Here is a 22929-nt window from a genome sequence, read left to right as displayed (position 1 = left end):
AAGAAAAGAAACAACTGGTTTTTGTTTTGTGAATAGGACAGAAAGGTTGAACTTAACTGTGTTTGGATGTTTTGCCAGTGCAGAAGCTGGTTATGTGGAGGAGATGCAGGAGAAGGTTTTTGAACTGGGGCTCAAAGCTATCCCTTTTGGAACAGAGATTTTAGTTCCCAGGTGACTGAAGAACTGACTGTTCCTCTGATAGTGCTTGAATATGGATTTAGGTGTAGACTCGTTATTATTTAAGCAGCTTCTTATTGCTTGAGCTATTACAAAACATGCATTTTTCTGTTCCTATGTGTGTCTCCATGAGGGAGCACACTTCACCTTGAACACAGATATCCATATGAGTTCCAATGTGCTTTATAAAATGGACAGCAAGTTCCACATCCAGGGAAACTTGTATGTGAAGCTGAACAAGGTAAGGAACGTGAGTGCACAGAACTGCTAAGGGCAAAGATTTGCACTGAGGAAGAGTTTATATATAATCTAGTCTCGTTCTTGTATCTGTTTTTTGATCCTGTCTGACAAGTGTGCATTGCATTATTAAGCAATTTAACTTTTCATTTTCCTTTGCAGATTTGAAGAAGACTCTTGCTGTCCTGTTGGATAATATCTTGCAGCGCATTGGGAAGCTGGAGTCCAAGGTGGAAAATCTTGTCCTTAATGGAACAGGAGCAAACTCTACCAACAATACTACTACTTCTGCTCCCAGCTTAGGAGCAGTTGAAAAGCTTAATGTAGCAGGTGGGTATGACAATTACTAAAAGTATTTATGGTCTATTTAATCTATATTTTTCTCTCTTGTCCATAACATGATTTTTCAGTGTTAAGTACGTGGAATGTCTTAGAAAACGAAATTCGAAGTCTAGCCTTTATCAACATCAATCTAAAGTCCAAGCTCAGAGGAAGACTTTCTTCTGTGGTAACTTGAACACATGAAGAAAATCAAATTCTCTGCCATAGGGGTACAGTCCACCTGTTTATAGTAGATGTTTCGTGCTTTAAGTGGTTTCACTTTAGAACGATGAAAATGGGCAGATGTTTTCTCTCTAAGCCCAACTATTTGAGTTGGTATGAATCTGCTGTGAAATTCTACCACATGCACTTTGTTGGTTATTAACTGAAAGAAAACATTAATTATATTTGTTACTGGTCATGATTTAAAAATGTACTTCCCTACAGTGCTTAATGGCTCTTAGGATTTGATACAGAGAGACTGCCTACCTGGTACCTTCATCTTAAATAAAAACATGTTTTGACATGTCATTTGAAGTCACTAATTTTGTCTTCAGTGAATGGACTGTTTTGTTTTGCCACCAAGTCTAAACAGATTCTGAGAATCCTGACTAGTAGGAAGGTCTGAGTCTGCTCTGCTAATGACTTTGCAGTCCCAAAAAGGGAACAGAGCACAAGAGTTAGGGCGACTTGGTAAATAGGTTGATAACTGTGCTCCTAAGTCATGCCCGTGCTTGGTTTTCCTGTAAAAATATATGTTTCTGTTAAGAGGATGTTACCTACTTAAATCTGCCAAAACAGAGAAACAAATGGTACCTTTTGGTAGGGTAATGCCCTGCCCTTTGTGTCTCTCTTGCCATGTAGTAAAAATATGCTTATAGGAATTTGCAACAGCCCTTTGCACGTGTGTTTTACTACAGCTTGCCTTGTGGTACCTTTCCTTCTGCCCCGTCTCTCTTGTCTTAGTTAAAGTGAGGGCAGATTAGGAAGAAGTAGCTGAAGAGGTGTAGCACCTGCAGGTTACTAATAGGCTGAGCCATGTTGCTGCCACAAGACATAGAGCACAAAGTCTTTGCTGGAAAATATTCCACTATGATGGAAGGTGAGGGAGTACAGCATTGTTATAGTTTCTGGGCTATATATAAAATGAGAAACATCCCTGTATGTTTTCTTTTTGTAGCTGGACAAAAGAGAGCCTTGATGCTGTTATTTCAACAGATTTGCAGATAATTGGAAGATACATACTCATATTGTTGCTTTAACATTTGTAGGCAAAGGTTCATTGTTCTTGTCTGACTAGAGGAAACATCTTTCATCAGTTCTTAGGGTGATTTTAATTTTGTTTGTTTTTCTTGGAGTTGGCTAGATTCACAGTTCTGGAGCCTGCTAGGAGTTTTCAGTTTGCAGTGTTTGCATAGCTTTTTGCTGCCTGAGGCTTGCTCTGTGACAAAGAACACGATTCGTCTTATTAGAGGTTCAGGTTTTTACCTTTGATTCTTGGTACACTGAGTTTAAAGTGTCTGAAGAAAATATTAAACAGCAACAACAGAAAAACCTTTAGGTAACAGTTTCTTAAGTTTCAGTTAGCGTATTGTTCTGATGACTAGATGATGTTACTGTTCAGGTATCTCCAGGCTGGATAGTACCAATGGTTAGAGTAGAGCTTGAATCTAATCTTGTGTCAAGTGCCTACTCTTCATCCATTTGAAGCAATCAGTTGCAATTACTCTGACCAGAGGCAGCCAAAAGGAAATGAAAGACTTGTTTCTACTTCTGCCTTGATAGTAGTTTCCTGACAGCAAACTCTAGAAGCCATATGATCCCAGTATAATCATAATATAAATATCTTCTCTCTTAGGAAGGAATTTTTCAGAAAATAAGCTAGATGAGTATATTGTGATTACAATACCAGTTGCAGTGTTGGTTTTGTCTGTAATATTTCGAAAACATCCTTTTTTTCCTTGTGCTAGAGCAATTGAGGTAGTCTGAAAATTGTAGTAAAGGCATTTTGTTACCCAACAGTTTGTAATTTTCCTGGATCTGAAACATGTATGTATACAAATACACCATACTTCCATTGTTTTCTTTGTAGCATTCAGCTGTTATGCTGTGATCACAGAAATCAGGCATGTAAGGATTACCCTTCCTCTCTTTACCAGCTGTAGTACTTTAATGCCGACTTTAGACAGATTCATGGTAGCTATTGTTAATAATTTTGCTCTTCTTCTCTGGACAACAGTAGAATTTATGAAGCATCCTAGTAGCATCATGTTTGATAATTCTGGTAACTTTTTAAAGACTTCTTGAGTTTATATTTTTTGCAAATCTTTTCTCTTTTTTTCTTTAACCTCTGAAGTAAATTAAGCATTTAATAGCCTCATTCATCAGTGCAACAGTGCAGTGTCATTAGCAGACTTTCCTACAAGAGTCCTGCTTCCAGCAGAGCTACTTCATGCATTTATTTTTTTTTTTGATTGAGCTGTCACAGTAGACTGAGACCTCTGATTATATAATCTGTATAAGCATGTCCCTTTACCTATGGAAAGCCTTTCTGAAATAAATGGAGCTTCATGCAGGCTTGAACTCACTCTAAAATCTATTGACACTGCTTGTAAACCTTGGTAGTAAATACTGGAGTCACAAATCCTCCAAAGATCTGCATTTTGTCCTCACTGACCTTGTGTAAAGTTTACTGTGTTACATACTACCCGAGTAGATAAAAGTGATAAAATAAGAAGGTGGTTATGGTGTAAGTATTTTTCCTCGCTGCTGATTATGACAAACCCAAGAGCAAAACATAGTTTTAAATTATAAGAAAAATATTACGGTGGCAGGCCAGCCTGCTCAATCTGAATATACCATGAGCTTTTCTTCATTGTGTATTTTCAGTGTTAATAACACTTTTACAAAAGAAAAAGTAGTCCTCATCTGCAAACTAGGAAAGAACAGAGATTATGATGATTAGTCAACATTTCTCCTTCCAAAGCCTCTCTGCAAGTATAGAAGTTAATAAACCAGCAAAGATTTACTTTTTTTTTTTAATGCTGTTCATTCAACAAAAGAGGGTGTAGTCTTCACTGTATAAGGCAATGGGAGCCACGAAATTTAGGGAGATCCAGTGTTAGTCTGGGACATGTTCTTACCTGGAGTTTATAATCCATTATAAATTACTTCTTGAAGGAACGAGCAATAACTTCTCTGAAAGAGCCTGACAGCAAAAGAAAAAGGAGGCACTGGCAGTGGCATGGGAAATAATCAAACTATTTAGCAGTTTGGAAAAAATGTCTTTGTTTTGAATTATTCATATAGCCAGAAGTTGGCCAGAATCTCTGGCCAAACAGTAGCCATCATGGTTATTTGTGCCTTGTAACAGCCTAATAGAAATATTTTGACTTCTTTAAAACAGTTTTGATAGTTTTTAGCCTGTGCTTTGACCACTGTAGCCTGAATGAGCAATTTATGGGATAGGTATTACTTGCTACAGAGCCCATGAAATTTTCTTTCAGTAGAGTAGCCTCTTCATTACTATACTGAAACTTGAGATATGTTAGTATTTAGAGATTACCTACCATAAGAAAAATATATTATTTGACCAAGATTTATAATTGTACTTCAGGCAGACATGCAGGCATTTTAAGAATATGATTATTTAAAATTTAACGGCTGCTTGGAAATCAAGGTATTCATTACTTTACAAAGGTCTCTTCAACAGTTATACTCCTTTTTTGGTGAGACATGGAGAAAAGTGGTTTGAGTTTGTTTTTTTTTTTTTTTAAATTGTTCCACCTCTAGCTATCAAGTGTGATGTAGAAACTGAGACAGTAGTGGTGAAATCTGCCATGGAAAATACCACTCTGTGGTGGTGTGGAGAGTTTTTGGCAGATAAAAGGATCTGCAGAAAATCCATCTGGATTAGCTCATTCATGATAAGAAGGTGATAACAGTTGGTAGGAGGAATTGCTGAGGATTTAGCAAAGACTGTAACTTAACTGTCTCTGAAGTAGGGGAACTCGAACTTTCTTTTGATTCATTTTTGAGTTTTGATCACAAGGCTGGAACAGCTCTCCTAATGAAGACAGGCTGAGAGACTGGGGCTGTCCAACCTGGAGAAGAAGAGGCTCTGGGGAGACCTTAGAGCCCCTTCCAGTACCTAGAGGGGGCTTACAAGAGAGATGGAGAGGGACTTCTCGCAAGGGCATGGAGTGACAGGACAAGAGGAGGGTGGGTTTAGGTTAGATATTAGGAAGAAATTCTTTGAGTAGGGAGGCACAGGCACAGGTTGCGCAGGAGACTGTGAACACCCCATCCCTGGAGGAAGGGGATTGAAGCAACCTGGCCTGGTGGAAGATGTCCCCACCCATGGCAGGGGGATTGGAACTAGATGATCTCTAAGGTCCCTTCCAACCCAAACCACTCTATGATTTTGTGACTCTCAATCTAATGGCTATGTATATGTAGACTGTAGTGTGCATTCATATCCTCACTGTGTTTAGGTTCAATGTTTTTTTAGTGTAGTACTGCACCTAGTTCTTCCTCTGAAGTTAGTTTTGTGGAATCTTTCATTAAGGGAAGCCCAAGAGCAAAACAGCTTCTCTTCTCTTTTGGGTTGTATGAAAGGATAATACAGCATGAGCCCTGAGTATCATAAGTGTCTTTAATCCTAGTCCTAAAGGAGCTGAGAATGGGACCTGTGCTAGAGGGTGAGGCTGCATAGATTATGTTCAAAAGCAAAGCTGTGAGCATTTGGGTAGCTTGAGTGGGAGGTTAGGTGTTACTTTTTGTTTTTTCCTCTTTAGATCCATATGTAAAATCATAACCGTATTTTGCTTTTTCTTCTTCCCTCGGCAAAAAGATCAAACAATATGGTGGTTTTGATACTGACAATTTTCAACTGCTTTTTCAGAACCTCCATTTCGTTTATGAAAGAGTGAATTGTGAAGGCGCTTATGAGGCATCGGCTGATTTGTTTTGAAAGCAATAAAATCTTCTTTCCTTCACTCTTTTCTCTATTTATCCCAGTTACATCTGAAAAGCTTCTGAGATATTTGATAGCCATCCTTCTTGCATTTGTGGGAGGTAATATATTCCCATACCACACAGGAAAGTATTAATCTAAACCTTGGGTGTCTAGCAGATAAGAGTTTTCATCAGCCTTTAGAACAGGAAGCTTTGAGGCACAGCCACATTTGACACCCTCAGAGTTGCTGTTGTGGAGATGATTAAATGGAAATGAGGAAATGTGAAACCATTGCACTTTCAAGCAGAGCTTGGCTACACAGCTGCTACTGTTGTAGCTGCATCTTTGGTTCCCTGTGACAGGCACAAGATCAGTTTGGTTTTGGCAACTTGGGTTATAACAGTTGTGCTATTCAACTATGAAAGAAATCCTTGATATTTGTGGGACAGAATTGCACTAGCATATTTCATGTATTTCATCAGATGGGGCAATCTGCTTGCACAAACATGGTCAGAGAATCAGCCCTCTGTTTTCTTCATGAGAATTTCTTTGGTAAACAGGAGGTATGGGGTTTGTGTGTTGTGGGTTAGGTTTGTTTTAGGTGGTTGGTGGAGTGTTTTTCTGAATTGTGAACTCTTGCTATGTTCCAGCAGCTATGGAAAAACTTCATTTAAGCAAACTAAAAGAAACTGTTTCTATTCCTCAGGCTTTAAAACATTGCTAAATAATAGTGGTATTAATTCTTAAAGTACATTTTGCAAAATAGTTTTTTAAAAATACAAATATTGATTTAAAGCAGGGGCCAAGGTGCTCTGAGGGCGCTGTCATCACTCTACTGTGCTTGTTCAGTGAAAAGCTAAATTTTTTATAAGCATGACCATCTAATGCCTCAGATAGTATAATTGCACTGAAAACTGTGCCAGACAGGTTGTTTACAAAGTGTTCATTTGCCTGGAAAAGGGTCACTTCGAAGGATTTTAATTGTGTCTCTGATCCCATAAAAATGAGCAAGTGGAGGTTCAGGTTAAATCCTCCCCTTGTATATAGCTGGTGCTTGGAAAGCTCTTGCTAAAACTAACAGCAGTTCAGTGTCAAGTTCCTGTGTGTAGCACTGCTCAGTGAGGGAGAATTTTTTTGCTATATCTGTTCAAAGTTCCCACAGCTTTTTCGCCTTACACATTAACTTCTTCTGCTATGTTGGCTGTTGAGTTCTCTTTTAACAACTTTAGTCTTAACATCTTTAAAGTCACTCATTAGGATGCAGACTTCAGTATATACTTGTCATTTAAGACATGATGGCTTGGATGTCTGTCAGATATCTGGCATCCTTCGTGAATATGTGGCAAGGCAGGCTGACAAGACAGCTTTGGCAGTGCTGCAAGAAGGGGGTTTTTATTTAACGTTATATGGTGAGAAGGACCTTTGTTGTGGTGTTTCCATGTCCTTATTCTTAAAAACTTGGAGCTGCCCCACTGAAGCCTTTTAGGTTTTGGGGGGAAGACTTGGGTAACCTCATGATGAGAGGATTTGTTTCCATGGTCTGTGATGAATTTTGTTACATATATAACAGCCTTGTTAGTTTTAACAGTCTGCAACCACACTTACAACATAGTCCTGTACTTGCAGAGACACACTAGACTAAAAAGAGCTAAGATACTGCATACTATTTTAATTTTCAAAGCTACCCTCCTATCTTGAGGACTACAGTAGGCTTTTAGTTAACATGGTGTGTTGTGCCTTAGAAAACAAACTGGCTGTCCCCACAGAGTATCAGTGTGTACCAGGTGTAAGAGGGTGTGGGGCTGCACTGGCTCTAGTAGCCAAAATTGCAGCTTTCTCAAGGTGATGCTTTGCTTTGACTCATGTTTATTGTGCCTTATGCCTTATATTCTTTTCCCCCACTGTATATAATACTAAGAAGTTTTTCCCATTGTGCTGTCTGCCTCCCACAAAAGCAGTAGTGTGGAGGTGGAGAGATTTGTGTGCTTTCAAACCTGGCTGTCACAGCACAGTGTAGTGGCTGTGCAGAAGACCACACGTGAATGTTTTCCACTGCAGTGCAAAGCTGTATTACTGATGCTGGAGGGGGCTGTTAGTGGTCCCCTGGGCTGCATTTTGATTAACCACTTGACTACAACTTGAATTCTCCTAACACTGCATTGATTTCAGTGGCGTTAATGGAGCACAGCAAGTGTGAGGATGGACTAGCAGTAGAAAAGTTAATTTTCTTTAAATCATACCAATGCTTTGCTACTGAAGTTTCTAAAATGTTAGTAGAAAGCATTTTGTGCTCTGCATTTAAAAGTCTTGAAACCTTTAGCTCATTTCATTGAATATGTTGTTAGTGCTTTCAGCTCACACTGCAAATTCTCTCTTAAAAGAAATCTTACCAGCTGGAGATAAAAAATGTGAATTGAATTGAGAATGTGTTAATTAGTGGGAAAAGGGAAAGGAGACCTTACACAAACTAAACTAGCCTTAACTACAGTCTATGTCTAACCATAGATACAAGATTTAAGAACTGAGATAGAAGCAAGAGAAGCATTTCATTAATTAAAGTAAGAGTAGTACTTACGTGTAATGATCAAAACCCAGAAGAAGAACAGAGATAAAATTTTTCAAATAGGTTTGAATGGATATGATTACTCTGACCTTGTAATACTAAGGAGGTTCCTGATTTTTGTGAGATCTGCTGATGGCAACACTTTTGATTTGATCTATAACCTGTGCTATGTGTCATCAAAAGATACTCTAATGTGCTTTTTTCCACTAGTCCAAAAATCTGAGTTTTAGCCTCAAAGTTCTGAAGTATATCAATTTTTGTTTCATGTTATATTCTTAATATATTTCCATTCTTTAAAGAATGCTGGTTGGGCCTTAGCAGAGTAGGTGGGCTTCTGGTGTCACAACCTGCAGCTTCAGCAGTATTGCAGCCTTTTCATTTGTTTTAACTAATATCACTATTTTAAAACTTTTATGACAAACGGAGTACCTATCAAACAGCAGTCATTGCTGAGTGACTAATTATAACTCTTATTCAGCTTACTGTCTTAGTGGAATATTTCTAGACTTCCTAACTGTCTGATGGAGAAAATTGAGGCAGAATTTTTTAGCCTGCTACAAAGCACTTTATTTGAAGAATGTGCAATATAGGAAAGGGATAAAATATGTGTGCAGCACTCACTACTGCTCATTTTTATTGTTTTGTTAAAGAGTAACTTGGAAGCAAACAAAAAATCAATTCCTTGTCACGTACTGTGCTTTTAACCACATAATTCTCATCTGGGTGTTGTAGACCTTCACTAAAAAAACCCCCTATGGACATGGAGTTTAATTACAAGAGACAATGAAGACCTGTACCTGTGAACTGGTGTTTAGAGAGAGCAATGTCAAAGGGCTGGGGCTCTAGCAGGTGTAGTTGCTCATATTGAGCAACAAGGAAGAAGCATCTTTTCCCATGCAGGGTTAGGTGGCTTAGCTGAAATCTGCTGTGTTGTTCATGCTGACGTGCCAGACTTTGCACTGAAATAACTGATGATTGTTCACAAGTTCAGGTTCACCTGCTGTGCACTAACAATGTCTGATGCAAAGCTGTACATCATTTGTGAAGTGAACATATGGCTCCCTTCTAAACATGGGGATTGAGTTTGTTAGTTATATTTTAAACATCCCAGAACCTCACAAACAGTGCACAGTATTTAAAGAGGTTGTTTTAAATCTGCGGTAGGTTGGTGTTTTATTAATATTTTTCAGTTTTTCCAGCATTATCTGTAACAACTGCATGCTCTTAGACTTATAACATACATTAGTGTTTTCAATTTATCAGTGCGTTGTTTTTTAATGTAACATCGTATGAGATAAATGTCTAATAATTATGTCTTTGCATAACAGCAGTCAAGAGGAGATAAGCTGCTCATGACTTCGAAAACAGGTGTCTGTAAAATAGAAATTAATATCGTGGCTCACATGAAGTTTAAAGAGAAAAATGTGTGTGTATTAACTGCTGTTGCTTTGTACTGACTTGATAGTTGCTATATATCTAACATTTTTGGCTGTAAGTTCTAAGTTTTGGCTGGGAAAAGAGATCTCAGAACTTGCATTTTAAATTACATAAATCCTAATTAAGGATAAAAATCCTTGTGGTTTCTCAAATACTCTTTTCCAACAAAAGTCACTTTAATGTCTGGCTTAATAATGTATTTTTCCCCTTCAGGAAAAGACTATCCAACATGAATTTGCTAACAGCATAATACATCTATCCAGACCTTTAAATAAGAATTTTTAGAAATTATTAGTGTTTGAGGTTTTTGTTATGTCCAAATGATGAAAAACTCTGAAGTCTTGACTTGTATTTTAATACTTGGCTTTTCATGTTTTGAAAGATCCTGGTGTGTAGATCTGCATCTCCAGGGTTCCACTCTTCATCTCTCTTGTCTTTGTAATCCATTTAGAAGTATAAATTGCTGATATCTGGTTGAGCTTGGTCCTAGCTGTCTGTGAGATATGCAAGATTTGTTCATCTCCTGGATTCCTGTTTAAGAAGAGCCAACTACTAGTTAGTGTGGATGGCTGAAACCTGTGCATGAAAAAGGGAGTGAGCTGATGTGTCGGTGTGGTCCCACACTAAGCTCAAGACATGCCAGGCAGTGCTGTCCAACCATCGCTGCTTCTGCTGCTCCAGCTGTGCAGCAGGGTTTGATGAGGGTAAGCTGGACTTGGTTGTTGGTTTGTAGCTATGAGTTTGTATTTTAAGAGACTGGTCACAGTGTCCTTGACTTCAGAAATTTTAAAAGGATGGTTCCTTTGTTTATAACTACAATTCAGATCAGTTAGCTTAGTGAGGATGGAAAAAGAGCCTTTTTGTTGCCCACAGGCTTGGTAGCCTGTTACCAACAGGCTCCAGCACACACTTATTGCCTAGTTAGTAGTGAGCAGCAAGAGGAGCAGAAATGTAATTCTTCGTGCAGGTTCTGATCATTAAAAAGAAAAGAAAAGTTGGGAGGGGTGTTTCTCAACCTGGAACTGTCACTAACTGTGTTCAAGAAGAAAGGGTACGACTTCAGTGCAAGTAGTAGTTGACTGGAACCATCAAAATTATTCACTAGTGAATTCAGAGTTCTGCATTGAATTCTAAGTCTTATGTGTGGAAACCAGTTCTGACTTGCCCATTTCTGCAGGCAGCGGTTGCTTTGGACAGCAGTCCTTGATGTAGATGTGTTTCCAGTCTGATTGCATCAGCTGGCTTCCTGTGAAGAGATACAAAGGAAAGGCTGCTTCTCTAGGGAGTAGTCAGATGGAACAGAGTTGCATTTCTCTGTTCCTTCTCCTGTTCTTTCACATTCGTTTCCTCTTGTATGCATATATTGCTACATTTTGTTCTGCTCTGGATAATACTTTATGTAAATTGTTTCATGTTACAGTTTATATTTAAGCTTTATAGAATTGCCTTCACTATGCTATTATCTGATTAGTAGCTGTGAATGAAGCAAGTGAAAGTTGATGTAGGTGTTTGGGATATAGATCCGTAGTAAGGCTGAATGGGAAGATGGAGTGGGGAGCTGGTGAGCGTGTAAAGCATCTTCATACTCTGTGGACTATGTTGGAAAAAAGACTAACATTTTTGAGGAAGGTGAATCCTAGCAGTGTTTACTTTTGCTGGCAAGGAGGGGAAATCTGTCAGGTACTCTTGATAGTACTATTGGAGACATTAGTATTTCAACATGGTTAGAAGTGATAGAGGTGGGCATTAGTGTTCTGTACAATCTGTACATACAGATTATCACAGAGAGATCAATATGCTGTTTGTCTGTAAGTCATCCCAATGGAAGAGCAAGAGTGGGGCTGCTGTTGAAAAGACTTAGTACTGCTGGCCACAGGGGAGACCAGAAACCTGGAAAAATCTGCAGCTTGTGCTGACAAAAATGTCTGTCTCTTCTTTTTTACCTCTTGGAATGGACAGGAACTGGGAGGGTTGGCTTTCTGCTTGAAAAGTATCTGTATGTGGTACATACAGATACAGCAGCTGATGGGAGCTGTTGGAAGTATGTGGCTCCTGCAATATGTGACTGTTGGAAGAGGGCAGTTTTTGTTCTTGCAAGTAGATCTTGCACATACAGTGATCCCTCGTGAGCAATAAACAGTAGCACAGATCACTCCCCATCTACAAAAACACACTTGGATGCAGAAAACCTGTTTATGCAGGACAAAAGCAAACAGGTAGACTACAGTTGTGCATCTACCAAAAATGAGGGATTGTATTTTTTTCTCTGTCCTTTCTTTCTTTGACAGACCAGGGGATACCATTTAAATGCAACATGGTACTTGGCACTGAATGCTGTAAAATAAAAAGTTATACTTAAAAGGACTTCAGAAGAAGAGAGAGTTTCCTTGAGTAACCTTTTGAAGTAGAAAGCCATCTTATGATAGCATAATTAGCTTGAGACAGAAGAATTTTTTTTATTTTAAATGGCAAAATTGATGGATCATTCCTGTTGGCAAGCTGTACCCAGCCGTTCAGCATTTTCAGCCCTAAATTCAATATGATGCTGAAAGTTGAACTTTCCCTGTAGTTGAGCTGCATCTCTGATGTATCATAGATTTCAGATGTCTTTTTTTATTTTGGAAATTTTGAATTTGACATGCCTTACATAAAGCTCTTACTTTGCATTCAGGCCAATGAGTTTGTATTAAAAAAATATTAAGAAAGAAAAAATCCACAAAAAGTCCCATTCTTATGTAGCTGCACTGACTGACTTGAGAGCATACTTTTAAATTGCTGCTATCTGTATGCATGCTCTGTATGTTCTTACTCAGAGCAGAAATCAGAGCCTTAGATGTCAATGGTCTAGTCTGCAAGAATCCCACAAGGATAAGAAGACAGAGAAAATATTTTGAAAGTGCTTATTGATTTGAAATTACAAAGTCATCATACAGACTACTTTCCTTCAGTGCTATTGTCATTGGCAGTACAGCTCAGTTTGTGAAACTGCTCCTGCTGCAGAGACTGCCAAGGAAGTGTCACCTTCCTGGCATGATTCTTCTTTTTCTCATCAACTCAATTTTGCAACTCACATTTCAAGTTTTATCTTTAAAAGAAATTGTGTACAAAAAAAAAAAAAGAAACTATGTGCAAAACTCTATGCAGAAAAACCTATGTGCTGCTAGACCAGGTGGTGGTTTTTTGTGTATAATACTATAATGCAACATTCTAACTTTTATCCACTGCTCTTGCTGCTACTCCGTTCTAATACTGCAGCTTTTTTTTTATTTTCTTCTGGGCTTTCTAATTAGCATATTGTGCATAAAATCATGCACTTTTACCATAGCATGAAGTGTTCTTAGATTGATGGCTGTCTGGCTTTAATGATCTTGATTCTTGCCCATGGGAAAAGCAAGAAATTATGCAGGTATAATATAGATAACTGTGGGATGAACTACCTAAATTGAAAACCTTATACTCCACTGCCTTTGGCAAGAATCTCTCCACTGTGGTAATAGTTTTTCTTGCCTTAAAGACCTGAATTATAGGGTTCTTCTAAGAAGAAAGTCCCTTCCTGGAGTTAATGTAGTAATGTCCTTTAAAACTGCTGTTTTTTCCTTGGCTCATGAGCTAGAAGTGTTGCTGTATATTATACTCTTTAATGTTTGGCAGTGATCTAGAATGAAAAAAATCATGGGAGACCATAGGAAATATTTCTTATGAGATGTGATGTAGTGCTACTCAGTTGTAAAATTAGATCATATTGCAACATTTATTAATTGGGTCATATATATATCATATCAATGATCCAAGTTTTGGATCATTGGTATTTGATAAAATGATAACAGAACTTGAAAAACTAGTTTTTATATTTAAGAACAATATACATCTTATAAGTATTTGACAATTCAAAACAAATTGTTGCAATTAGTAGTTTTAAGCACACTTTGATTAGAAAGATATTTTCTTCTTGTTATTCTCAGTATGGATTAGCTTAATTTTTAAGTTTTCATAGATCAGTTTTTGTAATTCAGCACTTTTACTTCAAGTTAGAGTTGAAATGTGCGCAACCATTTTCTTCTATAGTCAAAAAGAAGCACAAATTTAATGTTATAACAAATATTACACAGTAGGACCCTTCAGTCAGTCTGGATTGTGGATTGGTGAAAATAAAAGGCAGGATTCATTAGGCTATCTGTCAGAACTGTAAAATGAAATTCAGTTATGGTCTGTGTTTTTTTTAGATCTCATAAATGGAGCCCAAGAGCAGTGTGAATTGCCTCCTATGGATGGTTTTCCTCACTGTGAAGGGAAAATAAGGGTAAGTGAACTGGTTTGAATCTTATATGTCTTCTGTTAAAAATTGAACATATGCTGCAAGAGATCACTACTTGGTGACATAAAGCAAGAACAACTGAGTCTAAAAACAGGATCTTTAGGAGTATATGTCACTACAGCATTGCTTACCTCAAGCCTTTGATACTACTACTGCAGAGAAATAAAATGACATCCTCCTAAGACAGGAAAAAGTTGCCATATCATAATAAAATGCTATATTATTTATTGAAATGCCTTATTATTTGAATTATATCTTGTCATTCAGAAACTTCTCCTTTTTTACAAGCCCTGTTTTTTTCCCCATGATGAGTAATTTGACATTCCCCCACCCCAGGATTGTGATTCTGTGGGTCTCTCACTCCAACCCTTTCTCTGTTTCAGTAAGACGTAGGTTTACACTTCTTTCCTCTCTTTGCCCTAACTGTGCAGCCAGAACTCTGGGATTCACAGTGGGTTCTACATAAATCCTATATTTTAGTAATAATGTGTTTGGAAAGGCTAAATATCCAAAGCCATCAGACTTTGGTTGGAAAGAGAAAAAAACCCAAACAACCAAAAAACGCACCACCCCCCCCAAGAAAAACAAACAACCAACCCCCACCAAACTTGCAGAGATGGAGTGTTTGGAGTTTTTTTCCCCAAGATACATTTCAAATGTAAGGATACTGCTTTATTGTTGTGGGTGTCACATCCCTGGAAGTGTCCAAGGCCAGGTTGGATGGGACTTGGAGCAACCTGGTCTAGTGGAAGGTGTCCTTACCCCTGGCAGGGGGGGGTTGGAACAAGGTGGTCTTTAAGGTCCCTTCCAACCCAAACCATTTTGTGATTCTATGCCTAGTGAGGTACAATAGTAAAATTACTTAACTACCAAAGTATTTGTGAAATTATGTTACCTTTATTTCTCTAAATAAAATTCTTTGACTGTGATATTTTTAAAAAAATCTGTATGTTTTGAATCTCTGGTCTGTGTTTCAATCTGTTTTGACAAACTGGCCACATAGTGGCTATGTCTTGCATTATTTGAATATAAAAATATGAATTGCAATTAATGACTTGCTTCTGCTGAAATGGCATATTCCTGGCAGAATCGGGCAGATTTCGATCTTGGTAACTAAAATGATCTGTTAAATTCTAGAGTGAGTGTATCATGGGGAACACTCACAATGCAACCACAGTCATGTGCCTGGATCTCGATTATATTCTCCTTTTGATATTTGTCTCTGCTTGCCTGGTTATCAGTTTGTATAAACTGTGCTCACATCTGCTATGCTGTTGCTTCCCCAGTGTAACTGAAAGCAGAGATGCAGCATGCTACAAAATATTAATAAAATCCCTTTTTCGTTATTTTGTAATTTTTTAATTTTTATCTGGTTGTTTATAGTCGCTTTCAACTTCCTCTGTTATTCCTGAGTTTGGTGTGAAAGTTATTTCATTGTACTTAAACCTAACAGACTGTGTTTTTTGTTCTGTTGCAGTGGATGAAAGATATGTGGCGATCTGATCCCTGTTATGCAAGTTATGGTGTAGATGGGTCCACGTGCTCCTTTTTTATTTACCTCAGTGAGGTCAGTAGTCTTTTAATCTGCAGAAGGGGAACATCATATTGCCTTCAAAGTTTTGGTAACTGTACTTTTCTCAAACGAAATCTTAATTTTCTTCAGAAAAACTCTATGAAGAGGAAAAACTTATTAAAACAGAATTATTATGACATGCATTGCTATTATTCATAAGCTCTCCAGGGGTTTCTAGCCTGGAGAATTCTAATGTTTGTAACTGAAGTGATGTAAGCAGCAACTCTCCAGGGAGTCCCCACTAGGTGTTCTGTTAAACCCAAATATGAAGCTCAGTCTTAGATCTTTGCCTTTGAACACTTTTTCTGTTGATTTCAATGTAGCTTCTGAGGTACTAATAGGGAGGCATTTTAGGGAAGGCATTTGGAATGTAAAATTTGGAAAGTGGAACTAGTTGGTAAATTGTCCTAAGCAGCATGGCCTCTTCCTGCTTGGAGACTGTGAATTGCAGGATCTGTTAGGAGAAAACAAAAACCCCTGAACATCGAGTTTTTGAGTGAAGTTGCAGTATATTGGCTGAAGTATCTATCAGAACCAAAGCTGTCGTGTCCACAGTGGAGTAGGGTGCTTATCCTGCTGGGTTTCTCTCTATTTCCTGAGCAACACTTGTTTTCCAAGAATGAATTTTGTTAATTGTTACTTGCTCTATTACTGTCTTGGAGTGTGTGTGCCGGAAGCAGTGAAGTGTATTTGATCGCTTGGCCTCCTCTTTCTTATTAGTAAAATTTCAATAACTTACAGCAACTGATCTTATGGCTAGTATTGATATCTAGTGGATTACTGCTTGTAAAGAACTGCAAGAGCCAATGTGGCTGCAGAATTGAAAACTAATATTAATTTCCTAGTTTCTGCAGGATTGGCAGTGTGAGGCTGGTTTTTTAAATTATATATCTGAGATTAAAACAGTAAGTCTATTATAATAAGTAACTCAGTTGTAATGAAAGCAGTTGCTGTTAATTTACTCAGTTGACTGTCATTGAACTTTTGATGGCATTGCTTGCAGCTGCAATAGTTAAATGCATTTCCAAAACATGTATCTGAAGACATGAAAAAGGCTGGGTTGAATCACAGTTTTGACTCATTGCATTTCCAGTACCAAGTGTTGATTTATTCATGGGCTGTGAAGCTAGAGAAGGAAAAGATACAGGATGACTATATTATTTATCTTGTTATTTATCATAGAAGTTAGAGATATGGTTTCATAATCATCTGAGGTTCATCTAAGTCTTCTGCTAGAAGGTCTTGTTTTTGCATTAGCAGAGTTATGTTTGGTCATTAGTATTCTGTCAACCAGCAGGTGCTTCATGTTTTTAATGCAGATATATCTTAAAAATGAAGATATATTTCAACTGAATGAGAGAATCTAACATTCTTCAATGACATTTATTATTTGTATTTCTGTTAAACCACAGTTTTTTACACAACAATCTTCTCTGATCATCAGTTTTGAAAACTCAGTCAATGCTGTTAGCTTTTTCATAATTGATCTTTCATGGCCAAATGTGAGCAGACTTACAGAGGCCAAATGGTTGTTTTTTCCAGGGTCTCGGGATTTGAATTTTTTCGTTAGCAGCAATATTAAATTTGGGCAACTTTTCATTTCGTGAAGGAACAACAGTGCAATTAGTCTGTGCATATTTGGCAACTCCAGACAAAGGTCCTGTCCTTTTTTTTTGTAAAGTGTTTTCTTATGACAGAATGTAAAACTAATATTGGGTGAGCATGTTATTAACCTTGAGTTTAAATTTGGCATTCTTAATCCTATGATTAATTTAATGATTAATGCCCAGCAGCAGAGGTTGAAAGCTTAAATGTTTGCGAATGCAAGCGTGAAATGAAATTCTAATAACACCACAATGATATGGATTTATGAGGTGTGTTGGCTGCTAGGGATAACTTGGAAATGCTGTTGCTAGAGTAATTTGTCAAAGTGGACAGTGATGAAGAGTTGACAGTTTATAGTATGGTTGCAGAGCTGAATGATAAATGTGTCTACAGAGCTCTCAAGTCAAAACTGCTGATTTAAAATATTAAAATGCATTAGGGTACTGGAAAGGATATTACTCTTAAGATTTTTCTTTTTTTACTTCAGGGTTACAGTACAGGAGTGAGATGGTTGTGTGTGTGCATGCTGAGTTTGAAAAGGCAATCTATGCATCAAATTCTGCACAACCTCAGTTTGAAAAGACAAAACGTACATCAAATCGTGCATATGTCTACTTTTGCTCTACCATCTAGTGTGACAAGTGTCTGTGCTCTGTCATACTCTTTTGGATCTACCTTTTCCTTCTGAAGCAGTTCAGTTAGGGTATTACATTATGCTCATCTAGTACTCTTTGTTATGCAATTTTAAACTTGTAAACAATGGAGCCCAAAATATGGTATTTTGGTGTGTAATATGGGTCAGAACCACAGAGGCACAAAGTAACTTGCCCACAGTTTATGTTAAGCTTTAGAAACAAATGGTGGGAATAAAACCCAGCCTTCGGGTATCAGTCATGTGCCCTTGTTAAGTTTCTACCATGTGTGTTTGCAAAATAGAAATAGCATTGTGAAAGTTCAGGCTGTCCCAAGTGTTCTCTTCTGAAGAGCCTGCACAAGTGCAGGTATTAGCAGCTCTGCCTCCTCTGCCTTGTTTTGGATGGCACTCCTGCAGAAACAGGAACAGCTCTTCTCCAGTGCTCTTGTGTCCTGCCTGCTGTAGCAGAATGTGGCAAGTGTGGTGAACCAAGGAAAGGAAGAAGCAATCCAGCACGTTCAGGCTTATGTTTCTGATTTAAAGCTGTCCCCTATACAAACTGGCAGATGAAGCTGCAAGAAATTTTGCACTTCTGTCTTGCTGTTTTGCTGCAGGCACTGGATCATTCCTGATGCCTGACAGGCAACTAACTGTGTGGTCATAGAATCACAGAATGGCTTGGGTTGGAAGGGACCTTAAAACTTACCAACGCACTGCCATGGGCAAGGACACCTTCCATTAGTCCATGTTGCTCCAAGCTCCATCCAGCCTGACCTTGGACACTTCCAGGGATGGGGCATCTACGACCTGTCTGGGCAACCTGTACCAGGGCTTCACCACCCTCTGGTCTTCAAAACACTAATTGTGCTGGAGCCTTTGAAGACTGGAGGCACACAAATGGTCTGAATAGCAAAACCAGATTCGAACAGAGTCTTGAACAGAGCAAAACAGGGATTAGAAACAGCACAAATTAAAAAGGAAGTTAAATTATTGCTAAACTATCTGGATGGTTGAACTTGCTTCCTTTTAACCACGATGCAAACTTGCCCATAGAGAAGTTACTTTCTTTTAATTTAGTTATGAAACAGGCAGTTTTTTTACACTGTAATGATATTGGCACAGTTATAATTTTCACGGATGTCATTGCCTCTGGGGAAAAACGTGAAAAAATTAATTTCTAGGCAGTACCAAAATATATTTCACTGCAAAATGTCAGTTTGCAACTGAAGAAGGAAGTTTTTAAAAATATCTTCTAGAAAATGAATTTTTCACACTGTTTTCCAGCTTTTAAAAAAAAATGAAGGGGGCTTATAGTTCTTTTTTTTTTTTCTTTATCTGCATATTTGCTTTCTCTGAGAGGACTGCCTTGCACACAGGAGTGGGGCTTGTGCTGTGCCTGGTGGTCAGCAGGGAGCTGTGATGCAAGTTACTACCTCCCAGGGATCATGACACTGGTGTTTACTTGCTGGAACCAGGCAGGTCTCTCTAAAATCCTAGACTTTGGGTCTCCAACTCCCCTTTCAGGTGCAAGTGTAATTTTTGGTATCCATCTTGGAATCCAGTGCTTCAAAAGACTTAAAACTGTTTTGAATTCTAGTCTTTGAGACTCCTGTAGCTTTTGGACATTTGCTAATACACTGCTGCAGAGAATTCTTGTTTTCAGTCCTTCGGACTTGGTGGAAACAGAACATATGGTTTGGTTGTGGGAGTATTTTTCTTTACACTGTTATTTCTGCTTTGAGGGATAAAACAGAAAAATACAAACCAAAGGTGATTTTGAACATCAGTTTGTTTCCAGAATGAAAGTTTTAGGCTGAGGCACACTTTAGTGAAAACTCCTGAGAATCATAATTATAGAGGTTCTTTAAATCCTTGTGGGTTTTCTGTTTTACTACAGTTTGCTCACATTATGTGGAAGTCCCCTGTCCACAACTTTGGCTCCATGTGTAAGCTAATCCGTGACATGGAGTTAATGGTTTGCATTTCTTCAGTGTAATGTAACATCAAACCACCTTCTTTGAATTCTGTGCAAATACTCAGAAATTTGACAAAAACTATGTTGTCTTCTGAAATGTAAAGCAGGAAAAGTTCAGACTTATTTAGTCATCTTACAAATGTCCCTAAGAAAGTAAAATACTGATGATAGTCAGCACTTTGTCCCCGAATTGTCTGTTAGTGTATTGGCCTGAATTTGAGTGATTTGTTCTCAGTTACCTTTTCTGCTTCTGTCACCTTAAACTAGGACTAGTCTTTTTATGTCTTGTTGGAAAAGGCATAAATGCAAGTGTAAAAGACTTATCAAATTTAGTGGACATTACTGAAGTTAGATGAGAGACCATTTGTTGATTGATGAAATCAATCAATGCAACTTGATTAAGTATAAAATGTTGTGTTGCAATGTCACTGGGGCTGTGGGTACCCAACACCCAATGTTTGAGACTGCCTTTGGAAACAACCAAATCTTAAGTTACCTGTACACTCCTCCATTTCACTAAACAGGCTGTCAGTCATCTTGCACGCTGCAGATTCTGTAACACCTTCGAAATGACTACTTGTCATTGAGGAAATGCTAAACAAAATATAGGAGTTGAGAAAGTCACCTTCCTAATGGAAGCAGTTCTTTCACATTAAATTCTCAAAGGGATTTGTAAGTGAATGTTACATGCTCTCTTCTCTGCCTGCCTTCATGCTGCCTAATAACTTTAAAGATGAACCTTCTTTCACCAGATATTGCACTGCTGGGGGGTGTGTGTGTGTATTTTTCACTCTGGGACTGACGTAAGATACTTAAGATCAGCACTGTACCATGGATAGGAGTACACTGAGCAGTAGTGTGTTCACCTGGTCTGCAAAGAAAGTTGCTTTACCTTCCCCATAGATGGGCTGCACCTGCCCTTTAGAAGAATCCAAAATTAAGATTATCCGAGGTGCTCAGAGAGTGTACCCTTCAGCCTCTGCTTTATTCAACTCCCACTGTGACTCTTTAAAAGCATAAAGGACTTTCTGAAATTTTGGATTTGGAGAGCTGCTGGCAGAGTATACTTTGATTTAATGTGGAAGATGCTCAGACTACTCCAGTGCTACAGATGTTTGCCAGGTTCTTATAACTGTACTTGAAGTACTTGCTCTGTAATAGAGTCAAGTGCTGCAATCTCTGCCTCAGTTTCAGTGAGTTTTTGAAGAAGAGTTACTGGAATACCTGCAAAGCTTCTATAAAACATACTCGGCAAATTTCTTGGGTTTTCTTGTTTGGGTTTTTTTGTCATAAATGTAGCCATTTACACCTCAAAGCAATTCAGAACACCAGCTTTTCGCTAATACCTGCAATCATGTAGCACTTAAATTTTGAACTTCTAAAGTGCCATGCAGCTTAACCTTAAGGAGCTGGCTGTATATACTCCAGGCAGGGCTGTGACTAATGTGATTCAAAACCAAGTAGGGAACACTTGACTTCTCAGGTGCACATGACTTCCTGAGCATGATCAAAGGCTACCTAATGCATTCGATTGGCATAGAATTCAGTACCAGCTACAGGAGGCACAGCTGGTCTGATTCGAAAATACGACAGCACAAAGATAAATATAGTGTGTTCTGAATAATGGCTTAGCATTTATATCACTCATCCAAAAAATTATCTGTCTTCAGATCTGCAATTGCTGCTTCCCAACAGTCATCTTTGACTGCTAATCCATCTGGTGTCACATCCTTCCTATTAAATGACAGTACAACAGTTGGTGGCTGTGGAGACCAACCATAGAGAAAGAACTGATGGTAACCCAGTAAGAGGAAGGTTGTCCTGGAAAGGTAGAAGAGAAGTCCTGGTTCCTTCTTTGGAGACAACTTCAGTGTTTGGTCTTAAATGATTAAACTAACAATTCGAAGAGCAGGATCTAAATGAACACCACTGCCCACCTTCACCTTGCTCATATTTGTTGCACAAAGATATTCTGTACCTAAACAAATACAAAAATGAAGTATTTCTGTATTTGTAATGGAGTTTTCATCTGGACCCACTTTAGTGATATCGCAGTCCTTTCTGTCATCATTGCCAATGACAGGGAAAAGGTGTATATGAATGGAATGATGCCAAATTTGTAACTGCATCCTGCAGCATTAATACATACTACATTATCTTCCTGTTTATAATCATATATATACACATCTATACACACACTCACACACACTTTTTTCTCCCCACTGTACATAGTTTTTAATCATAGTTATTTCTGGCCCAGGACAAGTCGCACTTGCATGCTGTTGCATTTTCTGCAAAACTTTTGTTTTGAGTTTTCAGCCAAAGCAGGTGTTGTGAGTCCGTCCCCCTGTCCCTGCCCTGTTCTGTATTAGGAGCTTCCACAAGATGTGTTGCAAATCAAAGTCCCTAATTCTTCATATAATATTCTATACTCTATGTCTCTCTTGTCCCTGGTAGTTTCAGTGAAAGCCAATAGGCTTTCTTTAGGTAATTTGGAAGCAAGGGGAGAAAAGCAAGTTCGGGGCACCAGGTGTTTTCACAGAGCTTGCATCGCTGCTGATACCTATTTGTCACTTATCACTTCCAGTTGATTCTTTAATTATCTGCAAAATTAACTCTTGTTCTGAACAACAGAATTTGTATTAGCATTTTGGCTGGTTTTACTATCATATGGGTTTGCATCCTGATGTTTACATCAGATGGGCACACAATCATAGAAAGGCTTGAGCTGGAAGTGACCTTAAAGCTCATCTAGTTCCAACCTCCCTTTCATGGACAGGGATGTCACCCACTAGATCAGATTGCTCAGGGCCCTGTCCAGCCTGATATTGAATATTTCCAGGGCTGAGGAATCCACAGCTTCTCTAGGATGTGTTTGGCCTTTTGGGCTGCAAGCACACACTCTTGGCTCATGTCCAGCTTTTCATCCACAGGAACCCCCAAGTCCTTCTCCATAGGGCTGCTCTCAATGACTTCATCTCCCAGGTTCAGCTCCTGGCTGGAATTGCCCTGGCCTACTACAGAAGGCCACCAGATTGGTCAGGCATAATTTTCCTTTATGGAAACCATGCTAGCTGTCTTGGATCACCTCCTTTTCTTGCATGTGCCTTAACATTGCTTCCACGGGGGCATGTG

General features: G+C 38.5%; 1 protein-coding gene across 2 annotated transcripts in view; it reads left to right on the top strand.

Moving 5' to 3' along the window:
* The window catches only part of MGAT5 (alpha-1,6-mannosylglycoprotein 6-beta-N-acetylglucosaminyltransferase), a 76309-nt gene that overhangs the window by 3755 nt on the left and 49625 nt on the right, over positions 1 to 22929 (top strand). For both annotated transcript variants that reach the window (XM_018078900.3, XM_008922006.4), the window contains exons 2-4: positions 577 to 744; positions 13916 to 13992; positions 15485 to 15574. In XM_018078900.3, the coding sequence (XP_017934389.1) occupies positions 577 to 744; positions 13916 to 13992; positions 15485 to 15574 (335 nt within the window). The remainder of the gene's footprint in view (positions 1 to 576; positions 745 to 13915; positions 13993 to 15484; positions 15575 to 22929) is intronic.

Source organism: Manacus vitellinus, unplaced genomic scaffold, assembly GCF_001715985.3.
Source record: "Manacus vitellinus isolate BGI_N305 unplaced genomic scaffold, ASM171598v3 scaffold_43_pilon, whole genome shotgun sequence".
Classification (NCBI taxonomy): Eukaryota; Metazoa; Chordata; class Aves; order Passeriformes; family Pipridae; genus Manacus; species Manacus vitellinus.
This window is presented reverse-complemented; position numbering and strand designations above follow the sequence as displayed.